The sequence below is a fragment of the Acipenser ruthenus genome, chromosome 17, assembly GCF_902713425.1.
Source record: "Acipenser ruthenus chromosome 17, fAciRut3.2 maternal haplotype, whole genome shotgun sequence".
NCBI lineage: Eukaryota > Metazoa > Chordata > Actinopteri > Acipenseriformes > Acipenseridae > Acipenser > Acipenser ruthenus.
The window spans coordinates 30,181,131-30,194,080 of NC_081205.1; the positions used below are offsets into that span (position 1 = coordinate 30,181,131).

The following is a 12,950-nucleotide window of genomic DNA, read 5'->3' on the forward strand; positions in this document are numbered from 1 at the left end:
CATATTCAATATTTTATCTCTATATACTTAGTAATGGCATCAGATGTACAGACTCTCTGTACATGGAATGCAAATGAAACTAACGAATAGTAAATACAAATCAACTTGCGGGTTCCCATCTAATTGCCTGCAATTTTATATAAGCTCCTCTGTAACAGGAATCCCAGAAGGTTAGTTTAAAGTAAACGGTGCTAATGTGTTTCTGATTATGTGCATTATTGTACAGATATTTTTTTTCACAGTGTTTATTATTTTGTTATTATACATCTGGATTAAACATGTGCTGGAAAAGAAAGAGCAAAAGTGAAATACAGAGCCACTCGTGTTGAAGCAAATGCATGTAAATGAATTGGCATTGCTGTGGGGAATCCAACACGAAGCGGACGCTCCAATCAAGAAATTTGAGGGTCCAATGAATAACGATGGCTGGTATTCATGAAGTAAAAAAGTTCTGTGTGTTTAATGCACATGGCTGTATAGATGAGCATATTCCACCCCCATGTTAGTTGATCTGATCTCCACTTCTCACACTGTATTTTAAAAATGAAACACCAACCTGCAGCCTGAAGGACCATCTGTAGTCTAGCTTTGACCTGTTCAGCAGGAGTCTGTTCAAAGAATAAGAGAAGAGATACTCAACGATTCAGTTCACTGCCAATCAATCATAGATTAGGTACATACAGTTCACACACTATCTCACACACGACAGTCCCAGGAGACTTCGGTCAAGCTGATCTCATTGGCCCTCCACTGGTTTGTGATTCTGAGACTGGACAGGTCACCTCAAACCTCTATCTAACTGTTGTGGATTGGTGAATAGAGGTGTTGTAGTATTGATGATATCCATTCCTGTCACAACAGAAGTAATGGACAGCAGAAAAAAGAGCATGTGTCATGACATTCAGGTATGAATGCCTTGTTTCCATTTTACACAAAGATTTGGAAACAGAACTGGATTTTCAGATGCAAAGCATAATCAGTGCCCTATCTTGTAAACAAGAGTGTCAAAGCTATAAATGGAGATTATCAGGGAAGTGTTTATATACTGTACATGCACACACTCGGAGCCAGATGTCGCACAAGTGCAACAAGAAATTAAGTTAAACAAATATACTAAAGACTTTTTTTATGGTTAATACAAATGGCTAGGTATCAGACTGTGTTAATACTGATGATAAAAAGTCCTTCAAATGTAATAAATGACTGAGGGTTTGTAAAGACTACCTTTATTTTAGGTCACGAACACAACCCCCTGATAAATCAGAAAATAAACTGCTTGTTGATCTGCAAGCACAACAAATTGTCCAAACTACTGTGGATTGCAGTGATAAACTCTGCTGTATTCTCTGGTGTGCACATCTTTGTGCATTGTCAGCCTGGGGTATCTTTTCATAGCCCAGTGCTGTTTTATTCCCTCTGTCATCATTTTGCAAACAGCACAAAGGCAGTTCAACCCTTTTGACTAAATCACTTGTCTATCAGCCTGAATCTATACATGTACTGCCATCAGCTAAAGCAGGAAAACCCTTTTTGAACATCTGTCTTTAACAGTAAGGTTTTTACTTATCCACATAAGCAACCACTTATACAAGAACAGACATGATAAAATATGCCTTTCTTTACATAACAACAACACATATTAACAACGACCATAACAACAACACCAGCAGCAACAGCAATAACTCAACCAGTAAAGCCACAGTGCAGAGTATAGGGAGAGTCATTCAATCAGGAGTTCTCTGGTTCGAATCCTTGTCCAGCAGAGTTGCCGATCTTTGCTGCTTTGGTCTTTGCACTCCCATGGGTGGAGAAGAAGAAAAATCAGCATGGCACAGTTTATCATATCGCGAATCAGCTTTATGCTCATGCACTTTACCAAATGATGTTTGGTCTGAACCACAATATTACAGTCTACAACTTAATACTACAAATTTGATTCATATAGAGCTAAAGCGGCAGGTCAGCTATGGTGGTAGAGTTGGGAATATAAAACCACACACACAGAATTTATTACATGTTTTATTCACGTAATATGTTGTCATACACTTGGGTTATGCATTTGCATAATTTATTGCAAGTCCCTGAATTCTCGCTGAAGAGTGAAAATGTTATATATTGATTTTAGAATAAAGATAACCCACCATATGTGGACATATCAGTAAGGGGGACAATCCATGAAAATGGTGCATTTGTTCTATCTAGTCATTAACAGGCTAATAGCAAGCTAAAGATTTTCTTGATAATGGATCAATTACAATAAGCAGAACACTGATAATAAACAAGTCTTAGGATTGCCAGTAGTATGATATTTTAAAAGATGCCCAAATTAAATCAATATAATCTAAAAATAAATAAAAATGGAAACATTCATAAATGCTTTAAAATAAATATCCTAAGATTCACAGTTATTAAGTGTCTATAAAGCAGAAGAATTGTTTTGTCAATATGTTATAAACCTTGCCCAGGATATATTGCTCTCCCCGTTAGGAAGTTGTTACACTGCTGCTACAGTATGCTGAATGTGTGGGATTAGAAATACATTCATTGCTAATAGGATCAAATTTGAATATCGGGCCTCAGAATATAATTTAAACAATGCACTGCATTACAGCATCAATGACAGTGGGGCACATATTATTTTGCATGAATTTGATTTATCAAACTGGAAACTTGTCACCTTATAAAAATGTCAGTTTTCAGTGGCAGCAAGAAAATATAATGACCAACTGTAATGTAAAACTGTCACTCAGCTATGTCTTCCACTTGAGACAAATCAGAGCTTTAAAAACTACACTAGCCTTTGTCTGAGATTTGTTTGTTTTTTAGCTAAAATTATTATCATCACGCCAGTTCAAATGTTTTCGGGTGGTTCATCTACCAGAAAGCATGCTACAGGTTCTTACTAACAGTTCCCTAATACAAAGTATTTTCTTTAGCAGTACAATAGTTTTTTAGATGAAAATGCATAACATACATTACATGTGTACAGTGCACAACATCTATCTTCAATAACACCGAGCAGGAACTTCTTGGACAAAGCTATGTCTGAAAACACTGGAACAAGAGAATATCCACAGGAAATTAAAAAAAAAAAAAATGTATTGAAACAGAAACCCTAGTTTTGGAGGAAGAAATATTTTAAGCATCTTTGGCACAGATTTCTTCTCTTTTTCTAACAGCTCACTATATTTACAGACACACACAGTGTGTATTTCGGCAGGTTATAATAACTCTAGTTAATGAATTTGTGGCAATCATTTAAGTAATAGTTTATTATAAATCTTAATAACTCAGCTAGCATGACTTGCATTTTTCCCTTAATCATGTGTCAGCGTATATATATATTTTTGCAAGTGTTTTCTCTGTAAACATGAAAAGGGGTATTAATATTATGAACTCTTGTGTGTTTGTTTCACAGTATGACAAATGATTACCGTAATAAGGCTCAAATAAACATGTCAAATTATGAGAATGGCACGTCTGCCAAGAAAACGCTGACATTGACAACCAAGTTCTGTCAAATGAAACTTCCTCCAAATCAGTACTGTACATTAAAAAAAGCTTCTATACTTCCAACATCGCTTAAACTCAGTCACTGAACAACACTGAAAGGGTGGTTCGGTTCCCTTTGGTGGCATAAAGCAAAAAACATTTTGTATGGTACCTCATCAGCCATATGCACTAAAATCTAAATCAACACACCTTCATATGAATGGGAATAAAAAAAGAAGTCTTGAGGAAGTCTGTTCAGCCTTTTGTTGAAACTGTGATAATTCCACGTATGTAGGTCATACCTGGACATCATGCTCTACCACATCACACAGAATAGCATAGCAAAAACTAACCCCAAATGTCTACGAAAGGTTTCAACATAATGTGATAAATGTGACATTCTAAGTTACTGGTACAGGTGCCTACATACAGTAACATGCCTGTCACCATAACAGCCCTGCAGGAGAATCAGCCTCTTTTCCACTGTACAACCGAGCCGTCACGATGCGGTTAAGGAGAGGATGGGTTGTTTTTCCACTGCAGAGCCAAGTCGTATTACTGACTTCACACACAACAAAAGACAGTTGTTATTAATTAACTCAGTTTGCCAAAAGATGTGCAAACAAATGGTGTTCAAAAATTAATAGACCAACGGTACAGCTGTATCTTGTAATCGCTTTATTTTGTAAATATATTTAGGCATTTACTGATTATATCGACTTAACAAAGTTCAATTAGTTCTGTTGAACGGGAAAAAAGAAGGTTTTAAAAATATGATTTGCCAAAGATATTCTGTTTTAGTTTTTTTTTTTTTTTTTTCCTTTTTTGTAGTTTTTTTTGTTTTTGTTTGGGTGTTTAAAACAAATATGCTCCACAGTTGTATGTATGGTACATCTGTATTTTGTTTTACTATATTTAAGTAAGTTTAAAATTTAATTTTCTGTATATTTTTTTTATTTTATTATATATGAATATAATAAAGGTCAAGGATGAGAAATGTATTACAATTTTGTGTTTTTGAGTGTGTGAGTTAAGTGTACCGCACCCGCGGTTTATGTCCATTTGCTTCAAATCATCAGAAATTCAGGCATAAAACTTTCTAATTTCTGACACACAACTGCAACTCTTCCTGAACACTTCTATCTGCCCACAGATAAACTAGAGCCTGCACTTCTTCAGCGTCCCAAGGCTGTACTTTACTTTGCTGTACTGTTGTTTGTCTTTCTAAAGTGTGCTGACTGATGCAACGTAATGATGAAAATCCTTAACCCCGCCCCTGGCCTGGCTCGGCTCGGAGCCAGATTCAGATGTCTTCTGAGGCTGGAGTTTCACGGTTTGGTTCTCGCTTGGCTCAACAAATAGCCAGTGGAGAACCACCCGTACCCGTACCGTACCGAGCCATCACGGGTCGGGTGTGCAAGTAGAGGTGGTGTATAATTTTCTCTGTAATATTATGCGACACAATTCAAAAAAAGTTTCCAATGTTGCACGCTATTCATTTTATTATGCTGGCAATCTATCAGACAGCTGCTTAAGAATGAGAAGCAAGAAAGAAAGGCGAAAGAAAAATGCACCCTGCAAAGTACGAGTACATTCAAAGTGTATGATGTGTTTTTTCACCACTTTTTGTTACCACTATTGCAGGCAGTTATGCGCAGAGCATTCATTACCCAAACAAGTGCCTGTCATTTTGAAAGGACTGACAACCAAGGATCCACCCCTCATAGTAATGTTTAGCATTGACGAAGGGAGGATGATGTCTAGCAGGTAAAGCATAGTTCTAAAACAGCTGTAAAACTTTTTTTCTACCCTGACTAACGGCACTGCTTGTATAAATAAAACATGTTAATTTACTCTCGTGCTGAACTTGACATCTCTGACAATAAACAAATATGTTAACCACTGCCATTTGATTTTTTTTTTTTTTTTTTTTGTTTAAATGTAGTCGTCGCCAATGGTTTTTACCCCGGTTTTCTCCCCAATTTGGAATGCCCAATCATTATTTTTATCCCGGTTCACCGTCGCAACCACCCGGCGACTCGTGTTCCTGCCAATCCGTCATTTTTCTCATTGCAGATCCACAGCGAAGCCACCAGACCTATAGTGCCGGAGGACGACACAGATCTGAATGGCTCCACAGTCTTCTCACTACAGGCTCCCTATCAGCCAGAGGGGTCGCTGGTGTGCAGTGAACCGTGGATTTCCCTGCCGACCTAAACTCTCCCTACCTGGGTGGCGCTCGGCCAATTGTGCGCCGCCCCCTAGGAACCCCTGGTCAAGGTCGGCAATGACATAGCCTGGATTTGAACCTGCGAGCTCCAGCCTATAAGGCCTTTATTGGATGTGCCACTTGGGAGCCCCTCTGCCATTTGATTTTAAGAAAGCATCATCATAACCATTCACTGACATCCAAGTGAGGCAAATCAATTTGCTAAACACTGTTACATGATGTCGACACATTATAAAGCTGTGGGCTGCTTTTCAAAAACTGCCAAATATATCAGGAAAAAAAGTAAACAGATAACCCGACCCCTCTTGCTGCAATATGTTTGGGAAGAAACGAGTACTGGCAAACTATCTGAAGCATAGCTGTTCTGTATCGTTACCTGCCCTTCATCCTTTAATGTTCTTTTTTCTTTTACATTTTGATTTGCCTGAAAGCGCAGGTCTTTTTGTTCTGCGTCTGTCTTCAGGTGTGCAAATCACTCTGTCAGTTTAATCAGTTCCCTGATTAGGAGCTTCTAAGGGGGGCAATAATCAGAAGTTTAATGTCCATGTGTGATTTTAGATAGATACCGACTTCAGTAATTCATTAATACACAATAAACCTTTAATTGTGCTCTCATGAGGCAGGTCTAACTTCAAGCTTCAGCTGGGTATCCTGATGTGAACTGCATAGGAACAATATCTGCCCTATAATGTGTCCATCAAAAACGACGAACTGTGGCGGGCATCAGACAAAACTCCAACACCCTTGACATTGATCACATTTACAATCCGCCTCTCAGAGAAATCACACTGATAGGTTACAGTATATTGTACTAACAGTATCCTCAGAGGTTTTGACATCGGACAAATATGAAATTTATTTTATCATATAACAAAAAAGAAGTGCTACACAATTCTGTGAATCTCTAATACTTTTCCAATACTGCTACTCCCAAATAAAGCCGTAGCCAAAATGTCACAATAAACAATGTATTTATAAAACCAGCCCTTTACCGCTATCAAGACAATTAAAGAGAAACAACAAGCATGCAAAGGAAGCTGCAAGCAGGGTTCAGGGGTTAGATAAATAACTGTTAATGGATTCTCTCAACAGCTCTAAAGATATTGACAAATCAAGCAACAAGTGCGGATTTAATTAGGGAAATATGCTTTAATGGGTAAATCTATGAAAATCACAATATATTAAAAACAAAAAGATTTTTTTTTTTTTTTAAATGACACATTTTTTACTGTGACGTCTACTTTTTAGGGGCTTTCTGGTATCAACGGTTTTGTTGTTACATTACTTGACCTACGGGTAATCAAATAAGATATGTTAAGAGAAACAGCAACTCAAAAAAAAACTTCAAAAAAAGGGAGAACGAATTGGATGTTTTAGGGCTTTTTATACTGTTATTAAAAAACTAAAACACTCAATTCTACATGGGTAAGTGAAACAAAGATATACATCCAGTAAGAGTTTCCTCCTTACTCTTATTTTTTAAGTTAGTAAAACCCAGCTTTTGTTGGTTCATTTGGTTTAAGAGGAGACGTGAACAACCCCTATCCTCCAACAACTTGTTACTTCTTTTAAAATCCAGAATATCTAAAAGTAGGGTCAATCTCCTGCAACTACAACCACTTTTTGATTTCACTGTTCAATTTCATGTGTTGTACTCCGCTGGGAATAAAAAAAAGAGCGCCGCCTGCCTACGTACATCATTATTACAGTCAGCAAAAGTTCAGTTCAAGTATAACCTATCACCTTGTGCCATGACAAGTTGCAGTGTATCAGTCTAGTCCATCAAAGACCTACCCATTTCCAGTCCAAGATGGCAAATGGCATTTTTTTTTTTTTTTTCTAGTTCAAGACAGTGGCCTGAACAGATTTTTAAATATACACACTGAATTAGTCTTGGGGGAGAAAAAAAAATAGGTGTGCAATGTACAACAGATAATTTCTTGTTGAGCAGATCAACAAGAAAAACAGAGAGATATAGCCGTCCCTTAAGAAAACTCATCAGCTAGCCACAAACACATCCAACATTAGCTAGGGTTATTTCTTTAGTTTTGTATTTACAACACCTCAAAAACAAAGCCTGAAAATGCAATAATCCCATTTTTAATATCCACAAATATAAGTTCAGGGAAACAGGAGTTCCAGCGCAATATCTAAAAAAATAAATCCTGTATAACATTGAGCAAGAACCTCTATATTTTTATCTTATATAAAAAATAATGTTGTATATTTCTATATAATCACAACATGGAATCGGAAATCTTTTACAATCTGCCATATTTCAGGATAGGGCTAACAACATTTTACTCGTCGGAAGCAGTTTATCTTCATATCTCTAGAAGGCAGAGTTGGTGCATAATAATGTAATTTATATCTCCTAAATGTTATTTCAGGAGCGTTGCATCATTTCTCAAACTTCACGACTTTTACAATTTCCCAAACTTTTTTCCCTTCATTATTGCGAACAGATTTCATTACATATTTTGAATGTAAACAACTCTGAATAATGATGGGACTATTCGGCACTCATCGCTCTGGTATTTGTGCATGGCGCCGAGATGGAAACCTAGTGCATTAATTTACCTCTCATCTTCAGTAACTGTGCTCCCATAAAAAGTTTTACACTCAACTCACATAAATCATGTAGAAGAAAAATGAGAAAATCTGGTGGCTAACTCATCTTCCACCATTCTGCGAAAATGAAATTCACTGAAATACCTATCAAAACTACAATCATCAAGAGATAATATCTTCTTTGGTCTATCTGCACTTTCCGATTTAATTTCCTCCATGCCCTTGACATCCACAGATACCATTAAGATTAAGTGTATACAGTAACTGAGTAGTTTTCAGATTTTGATATATGAAGCCCCAACGCTAAATGTAATATCATCATTTGAAAATTAATGCAATATTTCTTTTGTTAGTTTTTTTTTTTTTTTACTCGAGAAGCAGGATGAATACTTTGGTTTCACTGAAGTAATTTCCCTGTCAGAATGACATGCAATTATGACTTGATATGCACCTGGTCAGAGGTCAGTCAAATTACTACATCATTTAACGAGGAGAGAGATCAAAATGGAGCACAGCCTTCTACAGCAAATATGATGAAATCATTAGAGTACTAAGCATGTAAATCTGTTTGCAGATTAACTCATGGTTATCTAATGGGGTGCTGTGGACATCTTGTCAGCTTTTTATCGTCCGCAATCAAATTACTCAGAAACCACCGACATGTCAATAGCTGCAGAATGGCAATTTATGCTTGCTGTTTTTTTATTGCGGTTGTTTGTTTGCATATCACCAATAGACTGAACTTGGTTCGACATTTCACACACTCCTGTGCAGCTTTTTATAATACAGTCCCCTTTTTGCACAAATACTGTCGACAAATCCACACATCAAGGGCAATCAAAACAGTAGACAAGTAAGAAGACAAGGTTTTTTTTTTGTTTGTTAATACAGTACCTAGACGCCATTTTATTATGACATTTATATTTTCTAAATGGACAGCCAGTTTCCCAACATTTCAATTTGGTTAACATGGGGATAGTGCATTTAATAAATTACATTAAAAAAAACAACAGTACTGAAGGTTTTCATGTGTTCTTGATTATGTTCATATAATATAAAACAAAAGTATTTAAAAAATTGGATCACCACAAAGCAAATCACTGTTTCAGCAAAGCAATTATTATTATTATTATTATTATTATTATTATTATTATTATTTATTAGTAGTAGTAGTAGTAGTAGTAGTAGTCGTAGTAGTAGTAGTAGTCGTCGTAGTAGTAGTGCAACAATACATGTATTTGATTGTCCTTCTGGAAAAAGAAAACTACAGTAATCGAGACAAAGACGTTGAGTCACCAGTGGCAGGGTTACCTTTGAACTTCCATAGTGATAATCTGGAATGAGGCAATCCATCATAAACACATCCACCACTCATTTCGCTTTCATTCTGACCCATTCATTGGCATGTATACCTTGCTCTCATCTAGCTTGGGCGCATTCAAAATGTAGTGCAGGACCTCAACCTTGGTAAAGCTTTGGAAGGCCAGGCTGCTGCCAGCACTTAAAACACAAGATCAATTATCTACAGGTAATGACTGCTGCATAAAATATTTGTGCTATTATAAAACAAACAACTGGTTTTGTGTATGAAGATTTTTTTTATGTGTTTTTATTATATTTTGGACTGGATCAAATGGGGCTATTTGAAATGCAGGTCACCATTTAAGTTTGAAGATTCTGAACATAACTGGTTGAAATGATCAATGAGGTTTGTAATTAATGAATATTTATGTTTACATGCACAGTCAAATTAAGAACATTTCTTTAAAAAAACATTTCTTTAAATTCAAATGAGGAAGCTATGATTGCGTACTCCAGTTACTTGACACAAATAAACATCAGAAATCCTAACTTTGCTCTACTGGTGTGTGTGTTGCCGTATATATTTATCCCAATAAATGTTATTCCTTTCTTTATTTTTCCCCCACCACTTGTTAGCATTTTCCTTCTCATAAACACTACTTACATTTTAAGGAAACAGTTTATAAACAGCAATCAGCAAGTAATGAAAAGCAGGATAACCCTAATTGACAGCCAATTGTTGAAGAGCTCAGTGAAAGATTTTGACTAAGGATATCACCGTGTCATATCCTTGGGTAAAGGCTTTTGGGCACGATAGAGTACATAAAGTACAACTAAACATGCAGTCACAAAATATAAAAAGGGGCAATTTATGTAGCTAACTGTAGCATCATGTTAACTGTAGAAGAATTTCTAATATTACCATTATCACTATTACAAATATGATCTACAATTACTTTTAGTCGGATGCTGATATATATATATATATATATATATATATATATATATATATATATATATATATATATATATATTTGTGGAAGTTTTAACATATGCTTGGAACTATAGAATCCCTTTTATTAAAACTGCTCAATGACACCATGGGGAGTCAAATAAAGGGGAGTTTCTGCTGGAAAAGAGGACAGTTTAAAATAGTAGGTTGACTGGTTCAGGTGGAGTGTCTTGAAAAAAATCAGAACAGTAATTAAATTAGTGTCAAATGTGTGAATTAAAATCTTACATTCAATGGAACAAATATACAGTAAAACAAAAAAAAGTCTGCAAATGCAGAGGGAGGGAATACATTTACATTACAAATGGGATCACGTGGTCTATCTAAGGAAGGTAATACTGTAATTAGGTCATTGAACCAATTAGGTTTATCTAAGCACTGCACTGTTGAACTCAAATTGAATTTCAATAGAAAGCCTGCCAATTTGTTTAACTAAACAAAAATGTTTAAAGCTGTCAGACAACATCAATTCTGCTTTAACCCTGCTTTACCACTTTCTTACATTGAAAGAATCTCCAAAACTCCCATTCCTAAAACTACAAAATAATCAACCTTAATGCCTCCTGAAATTGTCAGCCCAGGTTTTCATATATATGGCGGTAATGCCGACACAGTTGGGCTCAACTCTAAAAGCATGTTAGCCTGTCTGCCCGGAACCAGCTTTCGTCAGCACCTGTTGGTGGTTATTGATTAACATGTAGCAACAATGGGAGTGCCTGCATTGCTGGCAAGCAACAACTATATCCTGACAAGCCACTGATGGACTAAACAAGCTATTATTGACAGGTCACTCTTCAACACTGTAAGTGGTCAGACTATGTCACTTGACCGCAAGGACAGAAAGGTCACAGCACTGAAATGCTATACTGTAGTGAAGGCTACTTCAGGCTACAAATTGGACCACTGTAGCCATAAGAACCCCAGCTGGCTCCATTGTTTGTGAAAGCTCACAGACAAAGTGCTGCCAACAGAATATACTCAACTGAAGGACATACAGTCACTCAACCCTCTCCCAAGGCCTGAGATTCCTCAGCTTGTTAAGTGACATACTGAATTACACAGTGTGCACCTTATAATAGTGTCCTGTTTAGAAACTACTATACAGGTTACATTTGTTTAAATTAAACTGCTAATTTGTTTAATTAATTTTCAACTTCTCATTATCTTGTAACATTCTCCATTATTTGTTTTCAGACTATAGTTTTTACTTTAATCATGTAAAGCCAGTATTTTCTGCCACAACACTCTAAGCTGTTTATAAAAAGAAACATCCACCACAAGATAAAAAGCACACAACAGGTCAGTTGACCAAACCTTTGACCAAAGCAGAAACAGAGAATTGGAAGCAAATCAAATGAAGTGGTACACTTGTACAGTATCTCTGCTTCCAGTACTCTATATTGAAATTAGGAGGAATTTAAAATAGAACTAAAAACACTTGTTTTGTTTCTGTAAGATAATTGCTTTATAATACTGAGCCAAAATGTGGAACTATGGAAGAGAGGACTTCAAGTCATTAACGGCAAGACCCTCATCATGACCCCAATAAATAATTAATCTGTACACAAGTAGTTTTACATTTTCTCAAATAAAATCCCTACTTCGCTGCATGTCATTCCTGTGTGAACTACATTATATCCATAGCACAAAACTGAAATGTACAGAAATCCAACTGAACTGAAATCCATGGTTCTTGCCAATGATGGCTTTCACCTGAAAGGGTCTGGCGCTAATGGATGGGCATCCTTCTCTTTTGTTCTTCTGTATTACCACTGTGGTTATTTAAACAAACATTAGCATTTCCATTGGAAAAGCATAATCTAGGATCCCCGAAGTATCCATTTCATTGCGCTTCAGGGCACATGGCATGTTAAATCCCTACATTATTCATGCACCATAAACATCCTAAACTTTACTCTCCATAAACCTAGACATGGACTTTGTATTGCTAAGACATACATCAGTCAGATTACCCTTTGAAAAACAAAATGTTTTTGTTGTTAATGTATCATCAGTGGGAGAATGACTGTCCCTTTTATTTCATCTCTACATCAAAAAGTCATTTAAAACAAGAATTTAAATTCCCTGGAAACAACGAGATAAATGAAAGTGCAAGCGCCTTTACAAAATAAAAGTAAGGCTGACCTCCTGGGAAATGGCTGGCTTTCTCAGCTGAAGGTATTCAAAGCTCATTCCAACATGTTAATTTAGGATGCAGATATGAAAGATGATACAAATCCTGAAACGAGAACTTACCAGATGTTCTAATGCTGCTTTGATGTGTCCAGCGTCCCTGTAACAGAAGAACACATTTCCTAAACTGTAAATAAAACCCTGCTGGCA

General features: G+C 36.3%; 1 protein-coding gene across 1 annotated transcript in view; it reads right to left on the bottom strand.

Moving 5' to 3' along the window:
* The window catches only part of LOC117422872 (serine/Arginine-related protein 53-like), a 94,902-nt gene that overhangs the window by 45,776 nt on the left and 36,176 nt on the right, over positions 1-12,950 (bottom strand). The window contains exons 5-6 of the mRNA XM_034038078.3: positions 12,864-12,900; positions 557-608 (exon numbers count right to left, since the gene is read on the bottom strand). Of these exons, the coding sequence (XP_033893969.2) occupies positions 557-608; positions 12,864-12,900 (89 nt within the window). The remainder of the gene's footprint in view (positions 1-556; positions 609-12,863; positions 12,901-12,950) is intronic.